The sequence below is a fragment of the Scyliorhinus canicula genome, chromosome 4 (genome assembly GCF_902713615.1).
Source record: "Scyliorhinus canicula chromosome 4, sScyCan1.1, whole genome shotgun sequence".
Taxonomy (NCBI): domain Eukaryota; kingdom Metazoa; phylum Chordata; class Chondrichthyes; order Carcharhiniformes; family Scyliorhinidae; genus Scyliorhinus; species Scyliorhinus canicula.
Genome location: NC_052149.1, coordinates 68896545 through 68922570, shown reverse-complemented (window position 1 = coordinate 68922570; position 26026 = coordinate 68896545). Strand labels below are relative to the sequence as shown.

General features: G+C 46.1%; 1 protein-coding gene across 2 annotated transcripts in view; it reads right to left on the bottom strand.

Moving 5' to 3' along the window:
* Positions 1–26026, bottom strand: part of lrrc40 (leucine rich repeat containing 40) — a 138584-nt gene that overhangs the window by 98108 nt on the left and 14450 nt on the right. For both annotated transcript variants that reach the window (XM_038794400.1, XM_038794399.1), the window contains exons 2-4: positions 22250–22431; positions 21052–21125; positions 6065–6194 (exon numbers count right to left, since the gene is read on the bottom strand). In XM_038794400.1, the coding sequence (XP_038650328.1) occupies positions 6065–6194; positions 21052–21125; positions 22250–22431 (386 nt within the window). The remainder of the gene's footprint in view (positions 1–6064; positions 6195–21051; positions 21126–22249; positions 22432–26026) is intronic.

The following is a 26026-nucleotide window of genomic DNA, read 5'->3' as shown; positions in this document are numbered from 1 at the left end:
GTGGTTCGACCATGCAAACACCTCGGGATGACGTATTGGTTACTTAAAATAACAAGAACACCGACAACATTCACCACGTCAACAACGAAAAAGAAAAAACTCAATGAACAAATTCATCAAGTTTGGACTCATAAATGTTTTTATTACGATTGGACTCATAAAATATAAATTGGTTTTGTAAAATATACAATAGCACCATCTCTTGTATAGATACACATACCGTAAGTAATCTAACTGTTTTGTACAATTTTCTTTAACGATGTCCAGAAAATATGTAAAGAAACAAGGGGGATGTGGTGATTGTAGATCTGAGTAGATGCAATACAACTAAGCAAGCACTAGAGGGAGCACGGGAGAGCTGTAAATACACAGGGACAGGAAGTGAGGACACACTTCACGGAAGGGAGAACTGGTAGCAGGACACAGACACAGGCAGACAGCATTTGAGGTAGCCGTAAGTTAGGCTCTGAAGACGGAACAAATTCACAATAAAGCATCTTCTCCAACTTTGAGACTACGAGCTTTATTAAGACACAAGGAACAACACAGTAGATTTAGGACTGAGCTTAGGAGGAACATCTTCACCCAAAGGGTTGTGAATCTATGGAATTCCTTGCGCAGTGAAGCAGTTGAGGCTCCTTCATTAAATGTTTTAAAGGTAAAGATAGATAGTTTTTTGAAGAATAAAGGGATTAAGGGTTATGGTGTTCGGGCCGGAAAGTGGAGCTGAGTCCAAAAAAGATCAGCCATGATCTAATTGAATGGCGGACAGGCTTGAGGGGCCAGATGGCCTACTCCTGCTCCTAGTTCTTATGTTCTTATGTTGACACAAAATGGCTGTTAGCTATTTTGTGATATTAATGACACAAAATGGCTGAACAAGCCACATTCCCAGTAAATTGTCTCATGAGACCAAAGCGTGAGTATTTATAGGGAGTGTCCCAATAGCCGTTGATAACAGCTTCACAGAACAAGACATGCAATGCATCGTTGATAAAGCTCAAGGTCTACAGCTGTAGACAGGACACATTGTTAGTTTTGAATGACTTCTGTATGAAGTTAGGGGCGGGTAAGACAACACCCACTTTAACCATATATGTGATGAATGACTGAATGTATTAAGTGTGACGCGAATGTAGTTGATTGGTTGTATATAAATGAGAAAACAACTAATTCCGCCCCTTGAATCTGTATATTAACCCGGTGAGCTTGAGCTCAAGTGAGAGAAGGTGCTGTCAAATGCGGCGGAGTCTGAGACCTTCCCTCCCAGAATTCTGACATAATAAACTGCTTTTTTTAAACCTGTACTCGGGTCTTCACGTGAATATTTTCACCCCTAACAAGAGTGAAGAATAGAGACAGATCTTGCACTCTGTTACAAATGCAAAACAATCCTACAATGTTATATATGCTCCTGACCTATATTTCAAAGTAGACTGAATCTAACAAATGCATTAATTTTCCAAATTTCCTTAATCAAGTTAACTAACTACAGCCTATGGTTACTCAACGATAATTAGACTGCATTGCTTCAAAAATGACACAGCGGCACCCATATAATTTAACACTCCTGTCATTCTGCATCATTTAGCTCACTGTGAGCAACTCCACAGTAGTTTCACTCAGATTTATGTGCAACTGATAAATCCTCTGTGGCATGGGTTGAAATGTTAATTTTATTTGTGCTCTCCATGTATTCTGGCTGTTCGACTATATATTTCCAGCATTTTCTGTTTTTGTTTCAGAGTCTTAGTGACGTTATTCTCAGGTAGTTCAGGGCTTGCTACATGCCATCCTTCTGCAGACTAAACTAGACCATGGTTTACCTATTTCTGTAACACTGCAAGAGCTCAGCAGAAAGCAAAGGGAGGTCACAATTACAAATTATGGAGGTTTTTCATAGAAACAAAGAAAATTGGAGGAATACGTCATTTGGCCCTTCGAGCCTGCTCCCGGCAGAATGATCATGGCTGATCATCTACCTCAACGCCATACCCTCAAGCTCTCTCCATGTCGCTTTTAGTCTAGAAATCTATTTCCCTGGGAGTATCTCTTGAAATCCTCAAATGACAATAAATCTATTGAGAGAAAAAGCAAAATTGAAGAGTGGTTACAGCATTACAAGTACCTATATTATATACAGGTCTCATCATTCAAGCTGGTCTCTTTCTCCACTCCTTACTTATGCATCAAAGATAATGGGCGGGATTCTCCCCTACCCGGCGGGGCGAGGGGCCCCAGCGGGATGGAGTGGTGTGAACCACTCCAGCGTCGGGCCGCCCCAAAAGGTGTGGAGGATTCCGCACCTTTAGGGGCCAAGCCCTCACCTTTAGGGGCTAGGAGTGGTTTGCGCCCTGCTGGCTGGCGTGGAAGACCTTTGGCACCACGCCAGTGGGGCCGAAGGGACTCCACCAGCCGGTGTTATTCCGCGCATGAGCGGGAGCGTCAGCGTTTGCTGATATCACCCCGTGCATGCGCGGGCGTCACCTCCATCGCGGAGGTTGATGGTCGACGCGGAGCAGAAAGAGTGCCCCCATGGCAGAGGCCCGCCCGCGGATCAGTGGGACCTAATCGCGGGCCCAGCCACCGTGGGGACACCCCGGAGCCAAATCACCCCCCCCCCCCCCGCTCCACCTGGCCCCGCAGGTAAGGGAGGTGGTTTAATTCACGCCAGCGGGACCGGCATTACAGTAGCGGGACATCGGCCCATTGTTGGCCGGAGAATTGCCGGGGGGGGGAGGGGGGGGGAGCGACCACCGCAGCGCGATTCCAGTCCCCGCCGAATCGCTGGTGCCAGAGAATTCGGCGGCCGCCGGGGGCAGGATTCACGCCGACCCCCCGCCGATTCTCCGACCCGGTGGGGGGTCGGAGAATCCCACCCAATGTCCCATTTCAATTCTAAACATTTACTGTATTATTTAATATACAGAAAACAACAATGCTCACCAACCGAGGTTAATAGAGAACCCCAAATGTAAGATGAAGCAAAATGAAATTGAGACTGTGGATGCGATTGTCCAGAAAAATGTCCAAGTTCTGTAGGGAGCGGGAATTGCCGCAGGCTTCCTGGCGCTCGGCCCAGCAAGGCCGGCAACACTATTCAATGTTAATTGGTCCACTTAACGAGTCCTCACGGGTCTTTCAAATGCCGGCCCATTAGCTGATTTGCCAGGACCGCGCTTGCCAGCTCCCTGCTAACAAGGTCAAGCAGCACTTAGGCTATACTTGCTCAGCCAACCCCATCCAGCTCGCAACAATGGCGCCGAGGAGACCAGCCTCAAAGATTCGGGGGTGCTGACCTGGGAGGCTCCTAGACATGGTGGAGGCCGGGGGGGGTGCCCCAATCCCCCAAGGGAGCAACCACCCAGGCGACAACCAACCCTCCCTCCAACCCCTCCCCCTTCAGCACTCCATCCACCCACCGCTTCAACCTTCCCTCCACCCCAACACTCCCTTCACACCCGCCCCCCCACAACTGTTAACCACGCAGGTGGCTAACGATGCCCCTCTCTGTGTACCTTCAGGAAGAGCTCTCCCATAATCAGCAGGAGAGAACCCAGGCAGGCGGTGTTGTGCCTAGCTAAAGAATCCTCACCTCCTTCGAGGAGCAGGTCTTGGGAGGTGGCTGGCGTGGCTGAAGATAGATCGGTCAGCCACATGGAGTCTTGCGGACACCACAGAGGTGAGACACCACCAGACTCCACCTGGTAGACCTGTCAAACGTGAGTAGCGATTTCCTTGCTGACTGACCCATCCCTCCCACTGACCACATGTCCATTCTCCCACAGGTCCAGCAGCCGATGGTGCCAGCCCATCCCAGGTGGCCTCCTCTCCTGACTCCGGAGAGATCATCTCGGAGGAGAGCTCCGAGGATGCAACTGTTATAGTCGCGGAACAACTGTCATCCCCACCCTCCACCAGCACAGAAACACACATGACGGTGGGAAATGTTCGTGGTCAGGCTTCTGAGGCACAATTTGATGAACACCACACTGCTGCTGATGTACACAGGGTGGAGGCAGGAGCCCCCAGGCAAGACAGCAGTTGGAGGTCTGCTGGTTCCCTGGACCCAGCTGGGTCCCAGCCTGATGCTGAGCCTCTGGAGCAGAGTTACCTGGGGCTGATGGAGACGTTAAGGACCAACCTGAACGTTCAGAGGGAGATGCCAGCATCACTCCATTAGATCCATAGCCATTTGAGGGAGTCCCAGAAGCTACGGGTGCAGGAGATGGCGCCAGCAATGAGTGGCACCGAGGCCAACACTGCTTGGATGGTGATTGCACTGGAGAGCAGGGTGCACAATGTCAGCACCATGAGTGAAGGAGTCCAAGGCAGTGCGCAGTCGGTGATAGCCATGGTTGAGGATCTCGGCAGTATGTCTGCCTCACTGGGGGATGTCACCTAGTACCAGGCCGACCTTGATGGGGTTCTGCGGGAGATGTCCTGCTATCAGATGGCGCTACAGAGCTTGTCCAGGCGCAGGTGGGCCGGGCTGAGGCACTGAAGAGCATGGCGCGGTCACTGGGGGGTGTGTCCCAGTCACTGAGGAGCATTGCGGAAGGCGTCAACGTGATGGTGCAGACTATGGGGAACCACCAGGGCTGGCAGAGCCAGATGGTGCAGGGGCAGCCGAGGCCCAAACCAGCTGCCCCTCCGTCCCAAGGTGAACCCCAGGGCCCTATGGGCATTGACCGGGAGGAGAGGCGCTGAGTGCCAATCTGGGCCTGTCCCATTGGGCGGCAACGGTAGCCACCAGCACTCTAGAGTTCCACCCCTCTGATGAGGCCACGTCTCGGGGTCAGCACACAGGACAGAGCGGCACGACTATGCATGTGCCGTCAACAAGTGAGCCGGGACCCCCCAGCCACAGAGGACGCCTGCCAGGGGCATCGAAGGCCATGGGACACTCCACCTCAGATGTGCATCCAGGGGAAACACCAAGTCATTGTGGTAGAGCTAGAAGGGCAGGTATGTTGAGCATCACTGAGGGCGCTGGGGTTGGGGCAGCACTATCTGAAATGGGGTATTGTGCAGCACATTAAACAAGTCTTTGCACAAACATCATGATGCTTCACTTTCTTCCGCAATGCAGGCTGACCCCTTGACCCGTTGCCTGTCCCTCCAGGCAACCCTAGCCCCTCCCCGTGGAACCCACCCATCCTCCGGCCGTGGTCCTGTCCGGGGAGCTGTGTCCCATCCCCTGGGATGTTAAGATGTTGGCTGCTGCGTGTGTGGTGTTGACTCCCACACAGTGTCAAGGTGCGATCGGAATGCTAGGCAATGACACCCACATGCCACATGCCTGCCTACCCACGGGAACCCACTTGGCATGTGTCAAGCGCTGACCTAACCACGATTACCAATTCCCTATTAGTGATTGCCTTCAGCCAGTCAGTCCGAGGTCTCAGCAGTCAGTGGGGGTTATGGGTAATCGATGGGGCAGACGGGTAGGGACAGGAGTTGCCCCCAGAATAGGGTTGAGATCCAAGGGTTGGCATGATGGTGCCACGACGATTGCCCCCCCACCCCAGCACCTCCCACAGCGGCCCACCACTGCGGTGGATCACCCATCCCCCGCTGAGCACTGGGGTGGCAAGCCAAGCACTCCTGGTCTCTTTGCCTGTGAGCAAAGATTGCTACTCCCCTCCTCGGCTCCCCACAGAAGCCCTTCCGCCAGGTTCACGTTTGTCAAATGGAGTACTAATTGGCGCCAGCCTGACCACTTGCTTTGGAGGCCAGTGAATGGCAGGAGGCAATTGGATGACATGTAGCTCTCGTTAAATGTATGGAAATGACGATAATTGGTTTCTCGCCCACAGGGAGAGATTCAAAATTCGCCTTGGGGAACAGGTCGGTTGCAGCGGTTCCCGTTTTTGGCCTCTCCCGCTATTCACCGGCCTCGTTGCACTTGAGCCCGAGTGTAATGAGCCCGAAGATCACGCCCCATGTCTATCAATGTCAAGGTTAAGTACTGGTTAACATTTAGCACTTATCTAAAATAAAAACTATAATTTAACCATTTGTGACATCCTTAGAAGCTCTTGCCATAATTTCAGCAACATACCAGCTCCTCCAAATGGACAAGTTGACCAATGTTCTCAGGAATCCGTTCCAGCTCATTGTGTTGAAGATGCAGACTTTGCAAGCTCTTTAAATTCCAGAGCTCATTTGGTAACTCCTTCAATTTATTGTGGCTGTGGGTTGGAAGATGGAAAAAATTGTATATATTCATACATTTATATTTTTCTTGGGTCACATACCTAAAGATATTCATTTTTATGGCTTCCATACAAGTTCGATTGCCCGATTTTCCTCACTTTGAAATTATCAAAATATAACACTCAAAACATGATGCAAAATTTAATTTTATCAGCTATTTCACAGATGTTTTAAAAATCTGTGATAGATGATTTATAATACTATTATGTATTGTTGCCACACTCCAACGCCTGTTCGGGTACACAGAGGGAGAATTCAAAATGTCCAATTCACCTAACAGATGTCTTTCGGGACTTGTGGGAGGAAACCAGAGCACCCAGAGGAAACCCACGCAGACACAGGGAGAACATGCGCAGACAGTGACCCAAGCCGGGAATCGAATCCGGGTCCCCATATAGCCACACCATCACGAAGACGACCTATTTCCACCTCAATCATATTGCCAGACTCTCCCTGCCTCCGCTTATCTGCTGCTGAAACCCTCAACATTGCCTTTGTTACCTCTAGACTTGACTTTTCCAATATACCCTTGACCAACCTCCTTTCTTCCAGTCTCTGTAAACTGGAGGTCAGGGAAAAGTCCCCATCAGCTCTGTGCTTGCTAATCTACCTTTGCTCTCCATTAACCAACAATTCAAATTTAAAATTTTCATCCTCATTTTCAAATCCCTCCGTGACCTGATTTGTCCCTATTTCTGAAACCTCTTCCAGCCTCACGACCGTCTGTGATGTATGCATTCCTACAAACCTGATCTTAAGCATCCCCTGTTCTGATTGGTCTGCCAATGGTGGCCATGCTTTCAGCTGCCTAGGCCTCAAGCTCTGGATTTTCCTCCCTAAACAGTTCTTCTCTTGCCCCCCTTAAGTCATTTCTTAAATTCTCTCTTTGACCAAGTTTTAGTCACCTTCGTGAATATTTTCTAATGTAGTCAATGTCAAATTTTGAGTGACAACATTCCTGGAAGCGCCTTAGGCTGATTTACTACACTAAAAATCACTATTTAAATACAAGTTTCTGTTGCACATTTTGTTCCAAAAATAAGAACCGAAAGTAAAATTTAAAAATGGATTTTTACATTGGCAATAATACAAAAGTTTCAAAGATGCCACATCCAGTCGTGAATGATACTGGACAATTAAACAAGTCAATGGAGGAGGAGGCTCCACAAATATCCCAATTCTCAATGATGGGAGAGGCCAGCGCATCAGTGCAAAAAAACTAGGCTGAAGAATATGCAACAATTTTCATCCAGAGTGTCAAGTGGATTATCTATCTCGCCCTCCTCCGCAGATCCCTTGCATCACAGATGCCACTCTTCAGCCAATTCAATTTATTCCTTGTGACAACAACTGAAGGCACTGGATACTGCAAAGGCTATGGGCCCTGACAAGACACTGGCAATAGTACTGAAGACTTGTGCTCCAGAACTTTCCTTCCTCTGGTCAAGCTGTTCCAGTACAGTTACAACACTGGTGTCTCCTCGCAATGTGGATAATTGCCCAGGTATATCCTGTACACAAAAAACAGGACAAACCCAACCCTGCTAATTATCATTACATCACTCTACTCCCGATCATAAGTGATGGAAGGGGTCATTAACAGCTCAATTAAACAGCACATGCTTAGCGATAACCTGCTCACTAACGCCAGTTTGGGTTCTGCCAAAGCCACTCAGTTCCTCGTCTCTAACCTACTTTTGAGTCATAATGTTTATATGGCTGGTCCAGTTCAGTTTCTGGCAATTGGCAACCCCCAGAGTGTTGATAGTGGGGAATTCAGCAATGATAATACCATTAAATATCAAGGAGCAATGGTTAGATTCTCTCTTGTTGAAGATGGCCGTTGCCTGGAACTTGTGTGGCATGAGTTATTTGCCACTTGCCACCCCAATCCTGGATATTGTCCTCATCTTGATGCATTTGGACATGGACTGCTTCAGCATCTCTGGACTTGCGAATGGTGCAGAACATTGCAGGGTCATCTGGACTCGAAACGTTAACTCTTTTCTCTCCTACAAATGCTGCCAGACCTGGAGATTTTCCAGCATTTTCTCTTTTGGTTTCAAATTCCAGCATCCGCAGTAATTTGCTTTTATCGACTCAGTTCCTGACCCCATTAGCCTTGGTTCAAACATGGACCAAAGAGCTGAACTCCAGAGGTGAGGCGAGAGTGACTGCCCTTGATATTCATGTAGTATTTCATAAGTATATAACATCAAGGGGCCCAAGCAAAACTGAAATTCATGGGAATCAGAGGGAAAATTCTCAAGCTGGTTGGAGTTATACCGAGTAGCACAATGGAAGATGGTTGTGGTTGTTCGAGGTCAATCATCCCAGTTCCAGGACTGATGCAAGAACACTACAAGTATTCATCAGGGTAGTGTCCTAGGCCCAACCATCCTCAGCTCGTTCATCAATCATCTTTGTTCCATCACAAGATCAGACGTGAGGATGTTTGCCAATGATTGCACAATGCTCTGCACCATTCATGATGTCAGAGATGCTAAACCAGTCCATGTCCAAATGCATCAAGACGTGGACAATATCCAGGACTGGGATGGCAAGTGGCAAATATCTCATGCCACACAAGTTCCAGGCAACTGCCATCTTCAACGAGAGAATCTAACCATTGCTCCTTGATATATAATAATAATAATAATAATCTTTATTGTCACAAGTAGGCTTACATTAACACTGCAATGAAGTCGCCACATTCCGCGCCTGTTCGGGTACACAAAGGGAGAATACAGAATGTTGAAATTACCTAACAGCACATCTTTCGGGACTTATGGGAGGAAACCGGAGCACCCAGAGGAAACCCATGCAGACACGGGGAGAACGTGCAGATTCCGCACAGACAGTGGCCCAAGCCGGGAATCAAACCTAGGATCCTAGAGCTGTGAAGCAATAGTGCTACCCACTGTGCTACCGTGCAGCCCTAACGGTATTATCATTGCTGAATTCCCCACATCCTGGGGATTCCCATTGGCCAGAAACTGAACTGGACCGGCTATATAAATACTGTGGCTCAAAAGTAGGTTAGAGACTAGGAATTCTGTGGTGAGTAGCTTGCCTCCTGATCCCCCAAAGCCTGTCCACCATTTATTTACAAGGCACAGGCCAGGAGTGTGATGGCATACACTTCACTTGGCTGGATGAGGTCAAATCCAACAATACTCAAGAAGCTGGAATCAACCCATGACAAAGAAGCCCACATGATTGACACCCCACCCGCAAACATTTACTCCCTCCACCATCAAAACACAGTAGCGGGAATGTGTGCCATCTAAAAGATGCACTGCAGGAACTCACCAAGACTCTTTAGATAGCATCTTCCAAACCCACAACTGCTACTATACCGAAGAACAAAGGCAGCAGACACATGGGAACACCATCACCTGGATATTCACCTCCAAACCACCAGACTTGGAAATACATCACCATTACTTCGTTGTCATTCAGTCAAATTCCTTGAACTCTCTCCCTAACAGCACTGTGGATATACCTACACCATGTGGACTGCAGTGGTTCAAGACGGCAGCTCACCACCACCTTCTCAAGGGCAACTAGTGATGCACAATAAATGCTGGCCTAGCCAGCAACACCCACATCGCATAAATGAATTTTAAAAATTGTGTTTGCACCACTCTTAACAAATCAGAGAATTTAAAAATAATTACCCAGCCTCTGTTGAGGAAGTGAGCAAACGAATATGATGGACAGTAGGACCCTGAGGGTAATGAGTTCACAGACAGAGAACAAAGGGATGAGCACAGCATGGCTAGGAAGGGGGAGGGGAGCTTTGCCTCGTAGAGAGAATAGTGAAAAGGATGCTGGCTAACAAGAGGCCAGGATTGGGAAAATGCGAAGTGAGCCAATTAGGATATATGACCAGGTCAGGAGGTGTGTAAAATGACCAATGGGAAGTTTGTATGCGAATCTTGATGTAATTTGAAGTATATCTTCAGTGTTCCTTTGTCCTGAGGTTCTCTTTATCCTGGGCTCTCAGAAGACAGTGTGTGTGTCCTGAGGTCCTATGGATTGAGTCAGCCTTGCAAGTTAGTTATTATTAAATGATATGATACCTGCAAATCCATCTCAGATTTTATTGAGTCCAGACCGGCCACTAAGAATCAGGAATTAATACTGTGTTCTAACTGACGAGCGAATAAATATACCTAGTCACATGTCACCTTGTTAGTATACAAGTGGCAGTAATCATCTGAGGAGTCTAGTTACAGGACCAGGATGTGTAAATTGATAGCTGTTCTCATTGCAGTAATACCTGTTACCTGCACCACAATTGATTTGATTTGATTTATTGTCACATGCACTGAAGTACAGTGAAAAGTATTTTTCTGCGGCCGAGGGAACGTACATAGTAGACAAAAAGAATAATCAATGTACCATTTGTCAATGGTACATTGATTATTCTTTTTGTCTACTATGTACGTTCCCTCGGCCGCAGAAAAATACTTTTCACTGTACTTCAGTGCATGTGACAATAAATCAAATCAAATCAATTGTGGTGCAGGTAACAGGTATTACTGCAATGAGAACAGCTATCAATTTACACATCCTGGTCCTGTAACTAGACTCCTCAGACTCCTCAGACTCCTCAGATAAAGAGAACTGACAAACAGTGATTGGTTACAGTGCGGAACAAGGAGCCAAACAAAGCAACTACACGAGCAAGAGCAGCATAGGGCATCGTGAATAGTGTTCTTACAGGGAACAGATCAGTCTGAGAGGGAGTTGTTGTAGCTATGGGGAAGAAGCTGTTCCTTTGTCTAGATGTGCGGGTCTTCAGACTTCTGTACCTTCTGCCTGATGGAAGGGTCTGGAAGAAGACAATGCCCAGGTGGGAGGGGTCTCTTCTAATGCTGTCTGCCTTCCTGAGGCAGCGGGAGCTGTATACAGAATCAATGTGGGGGTGGCAAGCTTGTGTGATGCGTTGGGCTGAGATCACCACACTCTGCAGTTTCTTGTGATCATGGACCAAGCAGTTGCCATACCAAGCTGTGATGCAGCTGGATAGGATGCTCTCTATCGCACATCTGTAGAAGTTTGTGAGAGTCGATGCAGACATGCCAAATTTCTTCAGCTTCCGTGGGAAGTAGAGTCGTTGTTGGGCTTTCTTGACTGTTGTATCAACGTGGCTGGACCAGGACAGACTGTTGCTGATGGTGACCCCCCAGGAACTTAAAGCTATCGACCATCTTCACTTAGGAGCCAATGATGCAGATGATTGGTGTGTTGTGCTACGCTTCCTGAAGTCGATAATCAGTTCCTTGGTCTTTCCAACATTTAGAGAGAGGTTGTTTTCGGTACACCATGCAACCAAGTGATTTATTTCCCTCCTGTAGTCTGATACATCGTTTTTTGAGATACGGCCCACCACAGTCGTATCATCTGCAAAGTTATAGATGGAGTTGAAGTTAAATCTTGCCACACAGTCATGTATGTATAGGGAGTACAGTCGAGGACTGAGCATACATCCTTGCGGGGCCCTGGTGTTGAGGACTATTGTGGAAGAGGTTCTGTTGCCTATCCTGACAGATTGCGGTCTGTTGGTGAGGAAGTCAAGGATCCAGCTGCACAGGAAGGGGTAATGTCCAAGATTGCAGAGTTTGGTTATTAGTCTTGTCGGGATAATGGTGTTGAAGGCGGAGCTGTAGTCTATGAACAGCAGTCTTATGTAGATATCCTTGTTGTCGAGGTGTTCGAGTGTTGATGTAGAGCCAGGGAGATAGCATCTGTTGTTGACTGGTTGCGGTGATAGGCAAACTGCAGTGGATCGAGACAGTCTGGGAGGCTGGCACTGATCCGTTTCATGACTAGCCGCTCGAAGCATTTCATGATAACAGATGCCAGGGCCACCGGTTGGTCGTCGTTGAGAGAGGATACCTTGTTTTCTAGCTGATTTCCCAGCTATCGGATAATAAAGGGGTCACTAGATGGCTATAGAGTTGCAGTCCCTAACCTCAGAACATATTTAAGCAGGAATCTTATCTTCTGGCAGAATTCATTAATTAATCAGTGGCTAGTTGACTCTTAGCAGTTCTGTCAGGCATCAAACTAATCAATTCAATCAACTTACGCTGACTCATGGAACCAAAGTAAAAGCTGCACATAAGGCTCAATTAATTCCATCAAAAAGAATTTGAGCATTGTATTCCCATGATCACAGATGGATTTTACTGCATCAGATCAATAAGGGTTGGTAGTTTGTTGCAAATTTGCATCATTTCTGAATATGCATATTTATAATATAAATTTGCAATCTTGAAATATGCATATTTATTCTTGCTGCCTGGTAATGCTTGTGTGCGTTTTACAAGGCTGAAGAGGGCTATGACCAATGTTTACGAAGACTATAGCAGCAATGATGACACTCAATGCCAAACCACTAGCTAAGCAAAATTCTAACAGCCAAAACGAGCACAATACCATGAATAACTTGTAGATTTTGGTTGCAAGATGATTAGTAAGATGGATCTAATGCCAAGGGCAGGTATTTTGGAGGCTGAGCGGGAAAGAACTGAGGTGGGCAGATGCAGGCATGCCAGCTTTCTAGAACCATCCCCAAGCCATTTTCGAGACGACCTGTTTGGAGACAGAACAGCAACCTGGCAGCAAGCAGTAGGTAACTTAAGTTAATTAAGGGGCCATTAATCAGAGGCTGACTGAACTCCCCTACCTCACTAGCTGTAACCGCAGGCCATCCTGTGCAGAGGTTCTCCCTCCACAATAGTGGTTCTGCAGCTACGGTCAGTTCCAGTTGCAATGGCCCCAGCCATTGTCCTTAATTAGAGTTTGCCAAATCAACAAAAAAATGGTTTGGAAATATTTTGATTAAAATTTTTGAACAATTTTAATACAAAACCTACAAAAACACAGAACATTAATTAAACAGTAAGAGTCCCCTCCCCCACCCCTCCTTCTCTTACAACAGTAAAACTTAGTTACTAAGTTCCCACCCCCTCCCAACAACCAGTGATCAGCTCTTTAAAGTACAATATAAACGACCGCCATCCGAGTTAAAACCTTTCCACTAACCCTCTAACGGTAAACTTAATCTTCGAGGTATAAAAACTCTTATCAAGTCACGCAGCCATGCCGAGATGCTTGGCGATGTAATTGACCTCCAGCCCATGAATCTTCATCTCCTTGCCACCAATGATTCAAAGGGCAGGACGTCAGCCCCTGTCCGGAGTTCCGGCACAACCAAAACCTCAACAATCGCCACCAATGTGCAAGGCTCCAACCCAATCTTCAGGATGGCCAACATAGTCTCAATAAAGTACCTCCAGAAGTCTGCTAGCTTCGAGCACAACCAGAACATGTGCTCATGGGAACCCCAGTGGCAGTATTGGTCGCACAGAGGGCAGCTCCTGCTCGAAGGCATAGAACCAAGCACTTTATACCTGAAAATGGGAGAAATTGCGATGGACAAATGTAGCTGAAGGTTGGACGAGAAGTTCCCCCCTAGTGTGGCATGTCTGCTGGTTACCAAACCCGGTACAGAGAGAAACTAGAGGGGGTAGAGCTGAAAGAGGAGGGTGGCGGATGTTAGAGGGGAATGGATGTGAAAGCCTCTGGTAAGGCTTATAACATGGAACATGTGAGGGCTCAATGGGCCGGTGAAGAGATCTCGGGCCTTCGAGAACTGTAGGAGTTTGAAGGCGGGGATGGTCTTTTTGTAGGAGACACACCTCCGCATGAAGGACCAGGTCAGGCTGAGAAAGGGATGGATAGGTCAGGTATTTCACTCGAGGTTTGGTTCGAATTGCAGGGAGGTGGGTTTGAGAGTGTGAAGAAAGTGAGGGACCTGGGTAGGAGATGTGAGATGGTGAGCGGGGTATTGGAGGGGACGCCTGTGGTGTTGGTTAATGTATACTCACAGAATTAGGATGATGTGGGGTTTGCGAGGGGGTTGCTGGGAGCGATCCCGGATTTTACCACGCTTCAGTTGATTATGGGAGGAGACTTTAACTGTATGCTGGAGGTGGACAGGTTGAGCCCCAGGTCAATGGGAAGGTTGAGGGTGGCGAAGGAGCTGGGAGGGTTCATGGAAAAAAGGGTGGGCATGGGGAGTACTCCTTCTTCTCGAATGTATATAAGGTTACTCCAGAATTGACTTTTTTGTGGCTGGAAGGTTCGGCTTAGAACGGGACGGGAGCAGAGGCCGAGATGAAGGTTAGATTCGGGGTTACTAGCAGAGAGAGGGTTTTGTGATAAGGTGCGGTCAGTGATTACAGACTACGTGGAGTTGAATCAAAACGGGGAGGTGTCGTCGGCCCCATTTTGGGAGGCACTGAAGGTGGTGGTTCGGGAGATTATCTCGTTCAAGGTGCATGAAGATAGAAAAGGAGAGACGAGTATGAATAGTTATTGGGCGAGATAGTCCACGTGGACAGGGAGAATTCGAGGGCGCCCACCGCGGATGGATTGGCGAGAAGGAAAAAGCTACAGGGACAATTCGATAGGTTTACAACAGGGATGGTGGTGGGGCAGCTGCGCAGGGCGAGAGGGGTGCAGTATGGGTATGGGAAGAAGGCAAGTCTTATGTTGGCATATCAGTTACAGAGGCAGATCTTGTCCAGGGAAATTTTGAGGGTACGGACAGGGAGGTGGTGTTGGAGCCAGGGAAGATGGGGCAGCACGGTAGCATTGTGGATAGCACAATCGCTTTACAGCTCCAGGGTCCCAGGTTCGATTCCAGCTTGGGTCACTGTCTGTGCAGAGTCTGCACATCCTCCTCGTGTGTGCGTGGGTTTCCTCCGGGTGCTCCGGTTTCCTCCCACAGTCCAAAGATGTGCGGGTTAAGTGGATTGGCCATGATAAATTGCCCTTAGTGTTGGGTGGGGTTACTGAGTTATGGGGATAGGGTGGAGGTGTTGACCTTGGGTAGGGGGTAGGGTGCTCTTTCCAAGAGCCGGTGCAGATTCGATTGGCCGAATGGCCTCCTTCTGCACTGTAAATTCTATGTAAGACAAATGAGGCATTTAGGAAATATTATAAGGAATGTAGAAGGCAGACCAGGGGGCTTAGGGGGTGATATGGGGCGGCTCTTAGACAGGTAGGAGTTTCCGTGGCTGGAGGAAGAGAAGAGGCAGGCAGTAGAGGAGCCTTTCAGTTTGATCTGATCAGGTGCACCCATGCATTCTATTACCTCCCTGCAGGAGGTAATGGAAAGCATAAATGGGAAGAAGTCTGGAAAGTTCCCGGGGCTGGATGGTTACCCAGCGGAATTCTAGAAGGGGTTTCCGGCGGAATTGGCACTGCATCTGCTGGGGGTGTTCAGTGAGACACTGGAGAAGGGGGGAGCTACCAGAGGTGATTATGCAGGCGACTATTATGCTTATATCATTGTTAAACACAGATGTAAAAATGCTGGCCAAACTGGTGGTGGGGAGGTTGGAAGGATGTGTCCCGGAGGACCAAACAGGCTTCGTAAAGGGCAGGCATCTCTCCAGTAATGTAAGGCGATTGTTGACGTGATTATGACCCAGTCGAGAGGACGGGTACAGGACGTGGTGGTGTTCATGGACGCGGAGAAGGCATTTGATCAGATGGAATGCCAGTACCTGTTCGAGGTCCTGGAAAGGTTTGGGTTCAGGCTGAATTGGTGGCATGGGTGCACCTGTTGTACGTGGCCCCGGTGGCGGGCGTATGGATCAATGAGATGAATTCACAAAGTTTCAGGTTTCACAGGGGAACGAGGCAGGAGTGCCCACTGTCACTGCTACTGTTCACGCTAGCCAATAGAGTCATGACAATGGCCCTCACGGGCTGAGTGGCAGAGATTAGGAGGGGGAGCAGGAAGCACTGGGTCTCGCCAAGTACATACGATCTGCTACCATATGTGTCGGACCCGCTTGAAAGCATGGGGAGGATTATGGGTCTATTAGAGGGATTTGGAGCCTTCTCAGGTCATAAGCTGAATGTGGGGGAAAGTGAGGTGTTCTGGATAAACGAGTTGGGTTGAAGGGCCATTCAAGGTAGCCAGGGATAGGTTCAGGTATCAGGGGATCCAGATGACGGGAGAGTCGGCGACGCTGCATAAATGGAACCTAGCAAAACTGGTGGAGGAGATGATGGAGGATATTAAGAGGTGGATATGCTGCATCTGACTCTGGCAGGGAGGGTTCAAGTGGTGAAAATAATGTCCTGCCAAGGTTCTTATTCATACATTAGACGCTCCCGATTTTCATACTAAAGGACTTTTTCAGAAGTTGGATACAGTTATTTCAGAGTTTGTGTGGACGGGGAAGCTGCCAAGGATAAAGAGGATCCTGTTGCAGGGATAGAGGCAGAGGAGGGGGTTGGCTTTACAAAACTTGTTGCATTATTATTGAGTGGCGAACATGGAGAAGGTGAGGCGGCGGTCGGAGGGAGCGGGTGCAGAATGGGTGAGGATGGAGAAAGAATCCTGTAGGGATCCAGCCGGAGGGTGAAGCCGGCGTTCCCGCTGGCGCCAAGGAGATATACGGAGAGCCCGGTTGTACAGTCCATGATTTAAGGTGTGGAACCAGCTAAGGAGGCATTTCAGGAAAAGGGGATGTCACTGTTATCGCCACTATGTGAAAACCATGGGCGAAATTCTCCGCACTCACGACGGTGCGGAGAATAGCTGGGGTCATAAATTTTTACGGCCACGCTAGTCTGATGCCCTCCCGCTATTCTCCCCTCCCCCCCCGACGCCCGACTCCCAACACGAATCGCTGCCGCCGTTTTTTTACGGCGAGCAGCGATTCTCAGCTGGCCGATGGGCCGAAGTCCAAGCCCTTTACGGCCGTTTTTACGAACGGCAAACACACCTGGTCTAGTCGTTCGTAAAAACGGCCGTAAAGTTCGGATCTTGGCAACCATGGCACCGATTGGCATGGCAGTACCACGGCCGTGCCAAGGGTGCCATGGGCCCGCGATCGGTGGGCACCGATTGCCGGCAGCGGGTCCGATTCCCGCGCACTCTTTGTCCTTCCGCGGGGCGGCTGAGGGGCATCCCGGCCCGCGCATGCGCGGGTTTCGCGCAAATGCGCGATGACGTCATCCGCGCATGCGCGGGTTGGAGTCTTCCAATCCGCGCATGCGCGGCTGACGTCATGTGACGCGTCAGCCGTCGCAAACTCTGGCAAGAGGGCTTAACGAAATTCTTTAAGCCCGCGATGCCGGAGTTCACGGCCGCGGCATGCTAGCCCCGACCGGGGACCAGAATCGGTTCCCGGTCGGGGAGCGGGGGGGGGGGGGGGCTGGCGTCAAACCCGCCCATTTTTGACGCCAGCCTTACGATTTCTCCCTGTTTGGGAGAATCGCGCCCCATGGGTTTGAGCCGGGAGAGGGGGCGGGGGTTGGTATGTATAGGAAGTGCAGAGAGAGGGGATTGGTGAGGGATAAAGATTTGTACTTGGAAGAGAGGTTCGCAACCATAGAGGAGCTGAGGGAGAGGGTTGATCTACCGCGAGGAAGGAAATTTAGATATTTGGAAAAAAATGGAAAGGCTGAAAAGAACTTTTTTAAAATAATTTTATAAATCTAGAGTATCCAATTCATTTTTCCCAATTAAGAGGCAATTTAGTATACCAATCCACCTACCCTGCAATTTTTGGGTTGTGGGGGTGAGATCCACACAAACACGGGGAGAATGTGCAAACTCCACAAGGTCAGTGACCCAGAGCGAGGATCGAAACATGGACCTCGGCGCCGTGAGGCAGCAGTGCTAATCACTGCGCCACCCTGCTGCCCTAGATAAGTATTTTTTGACCCAGCTGCGCACCTAGAGATACATGAACATGTTCTCCGCACTGAGCAAGATTATGATCTCCAGGACCCGACCCGACCCTCCCCCGGAGCAAGCACCACATTCAACAGTCGTCTCATTTTCGCTATCAACCTCCGCCCCTTAACGAAACCTGTTTGGTCTTTACCCACAACCTCTGGCAGGCAAAATTCCAGTTTTAAATCCAGCACCTTAGCAAACAGCTTTGCATCCACATTTAATAGGGAAATTGGACAATACGACCTACAGTCAAATGGGTCCTTGTCTTTTTCCAAAAGCAGGGAAATTAAAGCCTGCCTCAATGTCCATGGCAAAGCGCCTCTCAAAGGAGTCCCCAAGAATCCCTAACAATAGAGGGGCTTGTAGGTCTATGAATTTTTTATAAAATTTCACCAGGAACCATCAGGAACCAGTGTCTTCTTGACTGCATCAGTTCAATTGCATGCTTGATCTAATCTAACTGTAGCAGAACTTTAGGGTCCTCTCGCAACTTCTCCTCCACCTTGGGAAACTCCATCTCACCCAGGAATTCCATCATATCTTTCCCATCTCATGGAGGGCCCGATGTGTATCAATTTTGGTAAAAGGTCTTAAATACCTCATTTGCCTTCTCCTGATCAGAGGCCAGCCCCTCTCTCTCGTGCCCTAATCTGGGCAATCTCCCGCTCAGCCTCCTGTTTCTTCAGTTGATATGCCAGGAGCCAACTTGCCTTCCCTCCATATTCATAAATAGGCCCTTTCGCTCGCCGCAGCTGTCGTACCGCTCTCTCTGTAGTGATCAGATCAAACTGCATTTGCAGTTTTCTCCTCCGCAAATAGTTCTTGGATCTACCTCTATAATATTGTTTCCTAGTTTTTGCCCCCAGCTCTACGTGGTCTTAGAAGAAATAGGTCAGGAATTTCCATCGGCATGGTGCGCCGATTCGCCAGCAGCACACAGTGGATTCGGATGCCAGCAGGTGCACGCCGCACATAATTTCTTCTCTAATTACAACCTTCACTGCTTCCAATAGTGTCGAGGAAGAGACCTCCCCATTATCATTGTCCCTGAGATCCTTGCACAGAACCCAATGTCTGCTAGCAGACCCACATCCAGCCGCCACCCCTTTCAATGCCCCCTGCCTACCCCGAACTCAAGGTCTATCCAATGTGGAGCATGGTCAGAAATGACCACCACCTAGTACTTAGATTTCTTCACCCCTGCCACTAGCACCCGGCTTATGACAAAATAGTCAATCCTGGAAAAGACATTATGTACTAAGGAGAAGAACGAGAACACTTTTTCCCCCAGATTACCGAACAGCGAAGTTTCTTCCATAAAAGCAATTAACACATTCGCCATACCCCTCAGGGCCAGCGATCTTGGCCTAGAACAATCTACCCTTGGGTCTAGCACACAATTTATGTCAGTACCCATAATAAGCTGATGGGTGTCTTGATCCAGTATCCTTGTCAGCAGCTGTTTCATGAACATTGTATCATTCCAATTCGGGAGGTAAGCATTCATCATCACCGGTATTCCTTCTTACACTCACATTACTAACATACCTCCCTCCCACATCTGCTAATACCTTCTCCGAATGAAATCGGACCCTTTTATTAAAAGGATCGCCATCTCCCGGGTCCTGCTGTCAAATCCCAAATGGAAAACTTGGCTCATCCAAGCCTTTCGAAGAAGGGCTTGATCCCACGCGTGCATGCGCATCTCCTGAAGCAATGTCATATTGGCTTACAAGTTCTTTAATGAGCAAAATCCTGTGCTCATTTGACGGGGTGTAGTCCAGGTTTCTGAGTCATATAGAAGAGTTGGTAGAACGACCAACTTGCACATGAGGATCTTGGTATTAGCATGGTTCCTCCAAAGCCTGGCTCGTTCAGTTGATAAAAATTGATTCTTAATCCCAGGATTGTGGTTTTGAGCCCCACACTTGGTGGTAGATTTTTCCTTAAAAATATTTTATTCAAAATTTGTTGATTTTTACCCGATTCATTAAAAGATTAATTGAAAATCCGAGGCAGAGTTGAGATCCCCTTTGCCAGTATCAGCTCCAAGCTCAATCTGGATTCAATCCAAGATTCACGTTACTGATTTTTAAATGCTATTATTATCTCAACACGCTACATTTACTTTGTTACTTATGTTACTATTTATTTTTATTAATAGAGAATTACAAAATTCCACAAGATTTTTAGGGCCAGAGAAGTTGTTCATTGATAATTATGAACTTAATGCAATGTTTAAAATACAAGTTGCGCCTTCTTCAACAAGACGTAACATTTTCAATAAGTTTAACAACGCAAGTGTGAATTCACATCAGATTTCAACTGTAGGGACTTCAAGAGCTCTCTCAGTGGAGGAGCTGGGATTCATCAGCAGCAACTTCTGGCTTTCTACTCAAGTGCAGACCCCAGAAAGCACTATCAGTTTCACAGTTGTAATGACAGCGAATGGTAACAGCTTCACTGTCCTGACAACCATGAAGTTGGGCCATTATTGTTAATGAAAGGGTGCAGAGATGAGCTACATAGACAATTTTATCTAGTAATATTTTAAAATGTGAGAAAATGTTAACAAAGCTGGCTCTGCTTTTTTTTAAAAATACAACAGGTATTCGAATTGAAGTTTGCAAGATTACAGAGAAAGGCAATATTGATCAAAATTATTTGTTATACTGACGATTTTAAAGAGAGTAAACAGAAATTTTTTAAATGGGAACGTTTTTTCAAGAAGGGAAGTAAGGTGGGACTTGTAAGAAACTGTTATCCTAAGGTACAAGGAAAGGGCCACAGAAGTGGACAGCATAAGTACATTCAAGACATAATTAGGTGTGTTCCAGAGACTGAAGGAATAAGGGATAGTGAGAAGGTAAGTGGATGGAGTTGATTAGTGAAAAAGGTGAAGGATTATTGGGCCTATTGCCCGTCTCCTGTTCTTAAATATACTTGTTCTTGACTAATTTAGTTCTACTCTTAAAGGAATTTCACTTGTTATTTTCAAACAGATAAATCATACCATCTCAAAAATTAGAATGAATGAACACTTGCAGTACCTGATATTGAGCTTCTGGAGATTCAGCAGCTGCCCAATTGCACACGGAAGGGAATTCAGCTGATTATCATGGACCTGGAATCAATTTAAGTCAATAACTTGATTAACAGATAAAAATCTGTTGTACATTACATTATTCTATTGAATGCAACCACGATAAAAGATCAGTTAATTAAACAATCAATCAATGTGCCTGATTGAGAAATACTTTGTTCCTCAAATTTTGAATTAGCCAATGGTATAATTCAGTAAAAGATTGATAGAAGTGCATATTCAGTAAAATGAAGTCCAGTTTAAAGGAATTCTTATTTAAAGAAAGACATATACTCAGAAATAATTTGCCCATACATTCTAATGGAAAAAGCATAAGGATTTAGTGAAGTCTTTTATCTGAGGTTGCTTTATGAAAGAAGCAAGAATCAAAGATTTCATTAGCATGCACTTAACTATATACTCCTACTGCCTTGTGATCAAGTACAATCGATTCTTCCCCTTTACCACAACCCCCACCCACCCAGAGAGTGTAGTACAGAATACCCAAAAAGTGGATTCATACTTGAAATTAAAAATGGATCTTCTCTGTTCCTAATGCAGGAGAAGGGATTAGTTAGCTGCAACACAGTTTTCTTGTATAAATGTGTTTTGAAACAGCTAAATTATGGATTCTAAAATAGTGTATTTTGTAATTTTTGCTGCAGTAAATGATTTCCTTCAGGACAGTTTTACTGAAGGAAAATGAAATTCAAATTGACATATTGTTCTGTCTGTGCTTAAGTGGCAAACTTAATTGACATTGCCATCCTTCTACCTTACCGTCTGGCAAACGGCTATCGGCAGGATTTTCCAGCTGCGCGTGGTTGAATCCGCCGCATGGGGGGAGGGGGTGCTATGGCAGGCCAGCCAAAAGTCCATTGACTTCCAGCGGGACCGGACAATTCCAGCAGTAGGCCCTATGGAATGTGAGGAAATATTTTTACTATGCCCCCTCACAATATTGGTTTGAATGTAGAAAGACTGCAGCTCAAAAGTAACTTACAAAAAGTAACTGCTCTGGTTGTGGAAGTAGAAGGACAATGCAGTATTATAATAGGAATATTGAGATCCATTTTTCTACATGAGACTTAAATACACATCAATACATACACTGTATTCTATTTTGAACTAATTTTCAATGCACTATTATAGTAACTTCTATTTACATCAAGGACTGTGAGGGCTGGTAGGAGCTGAAGATCCTCTGATAAACACTGCAGTTTGTTAGATGCCAATATAAGTTTAGTTAAATCTGTCTGATCCCACCATCGATCACTTGCACTAAAGGAGACATTCAAATGAGATTCCTCTGGGGGGTCCACGTTTATTCGCCATACACTCTGAGGTACTGCATTAAAATATAAAGAGAGAGTTTGTCAAATAATAAGTACAATTGAGTCTAATTCTGAACATTCACTTAAGTTGATCCATTTTCCGTAACAATGCATCGGAACAGGTGTAACAAATAAAACTTTGCATTTGAATCTCTTAGAACATAGAACAGTACAGCACAGAACAGGCCCTTCGGCCCTCGATGTTGTGCCGAGCAATGATCACCCCTACTCAAACCCACGTATCCACCCTATACCCGTAACCCAACAACCCCCCCCCCCTTAACCTTACTTGTTTTTTAGGACACTACGGGCAATTTAGCATGGCCAATCCACCTAACCCATCTTACTTATATTATCTCTTCAGAGATCATATTAACAAGAACCATCGGGGGGAAAAGTAACATGAAATTGGGGATATCTCAGAAAGACTATACTCTTATTCAAGCAAAATAGAGTGTCCTCTATGAAAATATGTCCAAAATTTAGATGCATTACAAATACATCTCTTTAGTGCAAAGAGGTCTGATGAAAACAAAATAAAGCAAGTTTTGGATTTTTACTATGTGCTGCCTATCTGTGAAGTCATGGCCATCCTTTTCAACAAGTTAGTTCACTCACTTTAACTACTTTGGTGGAAAACAAATGTTGTTTAAGCTACACTCAACTGACTCCTATGTCTAATTGTGGATGAAGGAGAAGTAATTGCGCAGAAATACTACATCGTGTATTCCTAACAATGGGCCAAATTCCATACTAGAAAGCAAATGTGCCTAATTCCCTTTTGAAAACTAAAGGCATACTTAAAGTAGATGGGCAAGCTATTTGGTGATCCAATTCTCTAGGTTCCACCCAGCTCCGCTCCTCCTCAGCCCATCTCCCGCTGGAACCCACAGCCAGTCACAACTATTTCAATGCACCATCCAAAAATGAGTTAATTCAAAAGTCCGCTGCATGTAACACAACAAGTCAATTCACCTATTACCCCTGTGCTCGCTGACCTGCATGGTCTTGATTCCCTGTCCTTGAATGTCTCCATTTAAAAATTCTCATCCTCATGTTTAAATCTCTCCATGACCTCACCTCATCTATGTAACCTTGGTTATGATCTCGGTTAAGACCAGTTACATTTTTATTATATTTTTTGTTTGGTAACCTGAAAACCCAGGTATTTACTAAAAAATTTAAACCACAAAATTCCCGTTATAAGTCATAATAATCTTACTCAACAACAAGAACATAAATGCTAATAATTATACCCCATCTTAAATAGTTAGGTTAAAGATATTAAAAGTACAATGAACACTAAAACCAAATTTCTTAACCCAACTTTACTTATGCCCTCAAAAAACACAAATCAAATTTTTATCAAATATTGGAAGATTAACTATTTAGGTAGAGTACTGTTTCAAAGATTCAGACAAGGGCTAAGATTTATCGGGCCTTTTACTCACTTGAGGCAAGGTTTTCCTTTAAAATCTTCTTCAACCATCCTTTAATTGCAGACTCCCTCTTAACACGGCATTACTATGGTTGTTAATTGTAGCTACCTTGGGCGAGAACTCTCTTGGTTAATTCTCGAGTCTTGTATCTTAAACTCAAATTTCTTTGGCTATCTCAAAAGTCCAATTCATTGTTAGTTCTTTGGTTAGCAAGAGATATAAAGCCTTTATGTTTCCTGCAGCAAGCTTGTTATAAACTGAAAAAATACTAAAATCCTGCTTGAGATTCATGTCCACAAACTACTCACCACTAAAATTAACTTATCGTTGACCCTCTTTTCTATTGTTTACCTCCTATGCAACTTGGCCACATGATCAATTACTAGAAGTAACCAGTTTTAACAGAAGTCATCACCTACAGAAACTTAGTTATTAAAGGGACCATCATCCCCACATAAAAGATGCACACATTGCTCACTCATGGATAGTTAGTGTAAAATGAATAAAAATATGATGATTTATATTGTTCTCAGAAGCCTTGTGATGATATGTTTGTGCAAATGGAACGGTGCTTAAAGTTAACAGAATTTTGCAACACATCATATTGAAATTTCCCTGTAAAAACACACATATATTGACAGTCATAAGATCAACAGTATGAAGAAATAATTTTCCCAAAAAAAGTCTTCAATATTTCACTTGAATGCATCGACTCTATGCTGTATAGTTCTACAAATTTTAGCAACTTGGACAAGTGACCATTCTTACAATTTGAGAGTGTGTATCAGCAGGAATCATGATAGTGGAAGGAAATACACCGAGTGAAAATCCGTTCGTACTTGACAACCATACATGATTCTAGCCATCATCATTAGATAAAGATTTTAATTATTCCTTCCTAGATCTGAGGCATTCATGCCAAATGGTCTGTTTCTGTCCTGTATATTCTAAATAAATAATATAAATTCTGTCATAATATCCACTCATGTATATCACGAGATGCAGACAGGCAGTGATTGACACACAGGATAACCAATGAACACACACAACACAGAACAACCAATCGCCAGACAGGACACCACCACTATCAAGCCCACAGGGCATTAAGGCTCTCCCTCTCTCACAGGACACAGCTACTGAGATAGTTAGAGTGCACAAGCCAGTGAACATCATCATCATGTGGTAGAGAGCTAGTCTGGTCAAGCCAGTAGGAGGTTATCAGTTAGGTTAATAGAGGGTCAACCCACAGCAGATTATGTACAGCAATCAGCAAGTTCAATAAAACAGTGCTGGACCATTTCCTGTGTCGGAAGCCTGTTTCTCGTTTCACTGCATCCAGTTGCAGTCGATGTTGGACCAACTCAGATAACACATCAAATTCAAGCAAAAAAAACTGTTTTGAAGTGTTGACACCAACCATAGCACCTGAACTGCAAGGTCAGCAGACAAATTGTAAAGATTGGATTGGATTTGTTTATTGTCACGTGTTCCGAGGTACAGTGAAAAGTATTTTTCTGCAAGCTGCTCAACAGATCATTAAGTACATGGGAAGAAAAGGGAATAAAAGAAAATACATAATAGAGCAACATAAGGTATACAATGTAACTACATAAGCACTGGCATTGGATGAAGCATACAGGGTGTAGTGTTAATGAGGCCAGTCCATAGAACATAGAACAGTACAGCACAGAACAAGCCCTTCGGCCCTCGATGTTGTGCCGAGCAATGATCACCCTACCCAAACCCACGTATCCACCCTATACCCGTAACCCAACAACCCTCCTCTTAACCTTACTTTTTTAGGACACTACGGGCAATTTAGCATGGCCAATCCACCTAACCCGCACATCTTTAGACTGTGGGAGGAAACCGGAGCACCCGGAGGAAACCCACGCACACACGGGGAGGACGTGCAGACTCCGCACAGACAGTGACCCAGCCGGGAATCGAACCTGGGACCCTGGAGCTGTGAAGCATTTATGCTAACCACCATGCTACCGTGCTGTCCATAAGAGGTTCATTTAGGAGTCTGGTGACAGTGGGGAAGAAGCTGTTTTTGAGTCTGTTCGTGTGTGTTCTCAGACTTCTGTATCTCCTGCCCGATAGAAGTTGGAAGAGTGAGTAAGCCGGGTGGGAGGGATCTTTGATTATGCTGCCCGCTTTCCCCAGG